The sequence below is a fragment of the Coregonus lavaretus genome, assembly GCF_964263955.1.
Source record: "Coregonus lavaretus genome assembly, chromosome: 24".
NCBI lineage: Eukaryota > Metazoa > Chordata > Actinopteri > Salmoniformes > Salmonidae > Coregonus > Coregonus lavaretus.
In genome coordinates, this window is record NC_140011.1 from 14,843,760 (window position 1) to 14,849,945 (window position 6,186).

Below are 6,186 nucleotides of genomic sequence, written 5' to 3' on the forward strand. Positions count from 1 at the left end.
AAAATGATCAAGCAGTTCTATCTTAATTTCAAGTACAGTGACACACTCTCACATTGGTTGGTGAATGGACCGATTCCCTCAAACGGTTGTTTATGCAATGATTGTACATTTTGATACGGCTGTATTTACGTATGTGTATTTCCGCTGTAACAGACTGTTATTTTAACCCGGCATCTCATAACGTGACGCCACACTCGACTTGATTGGTAAACAGATCAGTCAACGGAAAATGGGCCGGCCTTCAATGTAAACCACAATAATTCAATGGAAAACCATCCTAGAGTCTATGTATATGAGGAAGTAACTGCACAGCATTGCCTCCTTCACACTTTGTGTTTGTCACACAGTGCGTGTACCCTTGGAGCGTATGATCTAACAGGGTCTCTAACCTCTCGATGAGTCACTAGTCATAGTGTTCACACCACAGCTCCGTGTTAGTGACTGCATGACGTCACAGTTGAGACCGGCTACTCCTCCACAGGACAGCGTGGGTTGGGTCTCTCTGGTAGGGTAATTCACTCTGGTATGGTTCTGTGGTGAGATGGGCTCACAGATATGTTTAGAATAGACTCATTTCTCTCGTGTCCCAGCATCCCGTGCGTCAGAGGCACAGGAACAACAAGAAGTGCCACAGTGTCACACCTGGGAGCTGCTGGGTCCTGATGGAACTCACAGTGAAATGACAAAAATACTAAAGAAAAAAATTAATACAACACTTTAGATATAATTTATAACACAAATTGAGGTGGAAGGTTATCCTTTTTCTTTGGACATGAGGGTGACAGCTTGCGGGGAAAAACTGTTTACATTGCATAGTTGTTGTTCTGTTGGACATATAGCATTTATTATTTACCAGTAAATGAGGGACATAACAGGAACAGTGTGTCTATTGGAGATGCCGTTGTTTGTTTTCAGACATCGAGATGCTAGCGGGGGAATTTCTTGTAAACCCGTCTGTGAGCTACAGGAAGGATGACGTGACCAGTGTGGCTTTATCAGACAGTGCATCTGCACCATCATCCACTCACACAATACACAGACAGAAAGACAACCGTTTTTATTTCGAAATATGATGAATCTTTTGAACAGCTGGCTTATTCTAGACTTCTATTTTGGTGATCTGTAAAAGCATTATTGGTTTTATCTAACTGCCTCCTATAGTTAGAACAGGGGGCTTTTTGGCAGCAAAAAGCATATGTCTGTGTGACACGTACTGAGTGTACGAAGAGGCAGGACGCAGACACAGGAATGAACAAGGTCAAGGTTTACTTAACAATGACAAAGAGAAATAACAAAGATAGAGTAAACGACATGAAGCTAAACAATCACACACAACATCATCCAGAACATTCCAGGGCTAAATAGGGGTGGTGATGAGATGATGAGGTGCAGGTGCGCTGGAGGTGATTAGGGTGCGTTGGGTTTCCATTCCGGTGTTGCCGAGGTAGTGCGCTCAGACCGGTGGCTCAGTAGACCGGCGAATCAGAGCACCGGAGGGGAGCAACGGGAGGAGACGTGACAGTCTGTAGGCAACAGTTCCCTCAGAAGATATGTGAAGATAACGATTAAAGATATGTAGAAATATGAGTAGAAAGGCTTTTGTTCAGACTTTCTTATCGGCTTCAGAAAGGCATTTACTTCCTCACTCTGCAGTCCCCAGTACTGGCTGAAAAGGTCACTGAAGGGTCACACTGACAAACAGAAAATATAGACAGAAATGTATGCTATTTTACCACGTCATATATTTCACTGTATATGATTCAGTATTAGGAGTATTAGGAGTCATATTTACTAAGAAAATATCATACATCAAACTGAAGTTTACTAGAGTGTTACCCTCTGTTTGACTAAATAGCCCATGTGACTTGATCAGTAAACCAATAGAGTAGTTCTCTCATTTTTTTTTATCTGATCTCTATTCAAAAAGAGTGGGGGTTCAATTCAGTGTCATAGACCTACTCCTTTAGCAGGTGTAAACTTCATTCCCATCAATAAAACTTCACTGAGAGGTTGGCGCAACTCCAGGCAAATGTATGTCTATGTTTGAAAAAAAATTCTGCAATGAAAGTATGTTAGAGATGCAATGTCTTCAAAAGAGCTCTTTAGGCTCAAACAGGTTGTGGCAGGTTTTTGTGTGCTGCCAGGATGACATAGCTTAGCCAAATACTTTTCTACAGCCTATTGCTCCGCCTTCCTCTCTCTGGTTTAACTCACTGAGAAAACCTTAACAGAAGTACAGAGAGACTTCTTGACAGAGATGTGACCTAGCTTTGATATCAAGAGAGATCTGCCTATATTGTTGATATCTAAAGTTTATTATTTCAAAGGACTATTCAGATAAACTGTGGCAATGGGGAAACTTTTGCTATTTTTATTGGTTTCTTTTCTTTTGCTGGATGTGTCATTTCAATCCAAAGGTAAAGACAACCACATATTATTGATGACATTTGATCAAAAAGTAATACTTCTTGAAAGACTTTGAAATTAAAATGCTAATCTAATAATTTAGGACATTTTTAGTACAGATGTTTGTTCACTTTTATTTAGCCAACTGTGGGATTTATCAAGTTTGATTTATAATAAGTTTTTTTTGTAGACTTGATTGAATGTTTATCACTATGAAATATATATTTTTGCAATAACTTACCTATCTTTACCCAGTAGTTATGTGAATCACTGAATCAAAGCATTGTGTAGGATGTGACTAATCTTCCTTGTACAGATATAGGTTTCACTATCTCTCCAGCATGTTAGAGTGAAAACCACACCTTTGACTAACACCTGAGGCCATTCCATGTCAGCAGCTCTTCTCATTGCCATAGATATTAAACTAAGTCAAAATACCTTAACTTTACGAAATTGACTTTATGCTTTAGGATATTGGAAAACAAATGCATATTGTTATTTTTCCTGCATGTTTCTCTCTTTCAATTCTTTACTGTCACTTGTTATGTATCCCTATGTAAATGAACACCCCTAACCAAATAAATGAAATCGTCCGTGAAAAACAAACAACAAAAGCTGTTTTGAATAGCCTTCAGTGTAGTTTCAGTGTGAGTTATTATGATACCAAAACCTAATGTCTCCCTCCCTTCATGTCCTTCCCCAGGGAAAAGGGCCAGGAAATCCAGGAGGAACATCACTCAAGTGGTAATTCCCAGAACATTTAAAGGAGATTTCATCAGAGTCTCTCTCCCTAATGCCAGCCAACAGACACAGACACAACAAGCACCCCATTCTCCTGGCCTCCCCACTGCCTCTGCTCCTATGCCTCCAGCGCTGAGGTTGCTAGGCAACGACACAGCGGCGTACCTCGCCGGCCCCCTAAGCAGGTGGGCCATCCCCAGTGTTTACATGCTGGCCATTGTCGTGGGGATCCCGGCCAACGCCGCCATCTTGTTCGCCGTGGCCACCGAAGTCAGGAAGGTGTCGTCGGCCATCCTCTACTGCAGCCTGGCCGTCTCTGACCTCTTCCTCTTCCTCTCCCTCGTCTTCAAGGCCCACTACCATCTCTACGGCAACCACTGGGTGTTCGGCGAGACTGCCTGCCGCATCGTCACAGCCTGTTTCTATGGCAACCTGTACTGCTCGGCCCACACTCTAGCCTGTATTAGCGTCAACCGCTACCTGGCCGTGGTGCACCCGTTTCTCTACAAGAGCCTCCCCAAGAGGGCCTGTACCATCTGGGCCAGCGTGGTTGTTTGGGGGGTGTTTGGGGCTGCTGTCATACCTGAGCTCCTGGTCCGGCAGAGCTACCACCTCCCTCAGCTAGGCCTCATCACCTGCCATGATGTACTTCCACTGGACTACAGCTCCCATGCTCCTCTGCTCTACTACAAGCTGGGCCTGACCTTCCTGGGTCTTATAGTCCCCCTGGTGGTCACGGCTGTGTGTTACGCATGGATAGTCAGAGAACTCAACTGCTCTCACCACGACTGGGCGCTGTATGTCAAGGCTAGCTCACTGGTGTTTCTGATTTTCGTGGCATGTTTCGGCCCCGCCGGGACTCTCCACTTCCTGCATTACGTGCGTTTGTTGGCGGGCGAAGAGGATAGTTTCTACGGCTACTTCAACGTGGCAGTGTGTCTGTGCTGTCTGCATGCCTGCCTGGACCCATTCCTCTTCCTCCTCATGTCCAAATCAGCCGGATCCAAACTCCACTTCATGACCCTCAAGTGGAAGCCTCTGAGCATCTCCACCTGAATCTTAATCTGGATCAGATTAACAAAATAATCCACATTTATTCCATGAGCTTCAAGGGGAAGACCACGAGCATCCCCACCTGAATTTGAGGTAACCTAGATTAGAATTTGGACCGCAACATCAGGCTTAAATTTGGGTCAGAGACCTCAATCTAGATCTAAACTGTGAACATGTGACTGACTATCGGAGCATCCTCTCTATGACTGAGAATTCCAACATATATTACAGAGTGTATTTCAAATGTAAATACAGTGCCTTCAGAAAGTATTCACACCTCTTGACTTTTTTTGTCAAAGATCTACGCAAAATACTCTGTAATGTCAATATGGAAGATAAAATCTAACATTTGTAAAACATTAATGAAAAATAAAACTAATATATCTTGATTAGATAAGTATTCAACCCCCTAAGTCAATAAGTGTTAGAATCACCTTGGCAGCGATTACAGCTGTGAGTATTTCTGGGTAAGTCTCTAAGAGCTTTCCACACCTGGATTGTGCAACATTTGCCCATTATTCTTTACAGAATTCTTCAAGATCTGTCAAATTGGTTGTTGATCATTGCTAGACAACCATTTTCAGGTCTTGCTATAGATTTTCAAGCAGATTTAAGTCAAAACTGTAACTCGGCCACTCAGGGACATTCACTGTCTTCTTAGTAAGCAAGTCCAGTTTAGATTTGGCCTTGTGTTTTAGGTTATTGTCCTGCTGAAAGGTGAATTCATCTCCCAGTGACTGATGGGAAGAAGAGTGAACCATGTTTCCTCTAGGATTTTGCTTGTGCTTAGCTCCATTCCATTTCTTTTTTTGTCCTGAAAACTCCCCAGTCCTCAATGATTACAAGCATACACATAACATGATGCAGCCACCACTATGCTTGAAAATATAGAGAGTGCTACTCAGTAATGTGTTGTATTGGATTTGCCCCAAACATAACACTTTACTGTATTTTCAGGACAAAAAGTGAATTGCTTTGCCACATTTTTGGCAGTATTACTTTAGTGCCTTGTTGCAAACAGGATGCATGTTTTTATTCTTCCTTCTTTTCACTCTGTCAATTAAGTTAGTATTGTGGAGTAACTACAATGTTGTTGATCCATCCTCAGTTTTCTCCCTTCACAGCCATTAAACTCACAGCCAATTGGCCTCATGGTGAAATCCCTGAGCGGTTTCCTTTTTCTCTGGCAACTGAGTTAGGAAAGACGCCTGTATCTTTGTAGTGACTGGCTGTATTGATACATCATCCAAAGTATAATTAATAACTTCACCATGCTCAAAGGGATATTCAATGTCTGCTTTTTTTTAACCAATCTACCAATAGGTGCCCTTCTTTGTGAAGCATTGGTCTTTGTGGTTGAATCTGTGTTTGAAATTCGCTGCTTGACTGAGGGACCTTACAGATAATTGTATGTGTGGGGTACAGAGATGAGGTAGTCATTCAAAAATCATGTTAAACACTATTATTGAAATGCATCGGAAAATGTATTTAATGTATTTCAAAGTATATTCTGAAATACATAAAATAATGTATTTTGGCATAGATTTAAAAATGTATTTGGAAATGTTTTGTAAAATATATTCCAACATGCATTTAAATGTATCGCTATTTTTAAAACAAGCCATAGTTGATTGCAATTGCAGTTTAATCCACCAGAAAAGACAGAACAAATATTACAACAAATATTATGGTTAAACTAAAAAAAGAAAATGTAAACAGTATAATCTTTATAAATTATATCATAAATAGGACTGGTGGAGTTGTCACACATGCAGCTAACAAAAATACATGGAAATGTCTGCTCTATCCAAAATTACAACCAACTAATTGCAGCATTACCGCAAAAATGGAAGAGGCAAGTGGATGAGGGAGAACGTAAGGAACTTGTCTGTCGGCCCTGCATTAAAGACCAAAATTGGTTAAAGAAAATTGTAATAATAAAAAAAGTATACCAGTTTAGAACCAGAAAATTGACAGCTGTGCCAT

General features: G+C 41.4%; 1 protein-coding gene across 1 annotated transcript; it reads left to right on the top strand.

Annotated features, from left to right (window-relative positions):
- The first annotated feature begins 2,212 nt into the window (after positions 1–2,212).
- Positions 2,213–5,898, top strand: LOC311100125 (proteinase-activated receptor 3-like). Its single transcript, XM_084140896.1, has 2 exons — positions 2,213–2,417; positions 3,110–5,898. Exons 1-2 carry the CDS (start codon positions 2,351–2,353, stop codon positions 4,201–4,203), a joined length of 1,161 nt encoding a protein of 386 aa, XP_083997022.1. The 5' UTR covers positions 2,213–2,350; the 3' UTR covers positions 4,204–5,898.
- The last annotated feature ends 288 nt before the right edge of the window (positions 5,899–6,186 follow it).

Bases quoted from the DNA above. Each gene is read 5' to 3' on its own strand.
- LOC311100125 (XM_084140896.1), top strand. From the start codon at position 2,351: ATGGGGAAACTTTTGCTATTTTTATTGGTTTCTTTTCTTTTGCTGGAT. The intron at 2,418-3,109 runs GTAAAGACAACC...GTCCTTCCCCAG, and splicing joins TGTGTCATTTCAATCCAAAG to GGAAAAGGGCCAGGAAATCC.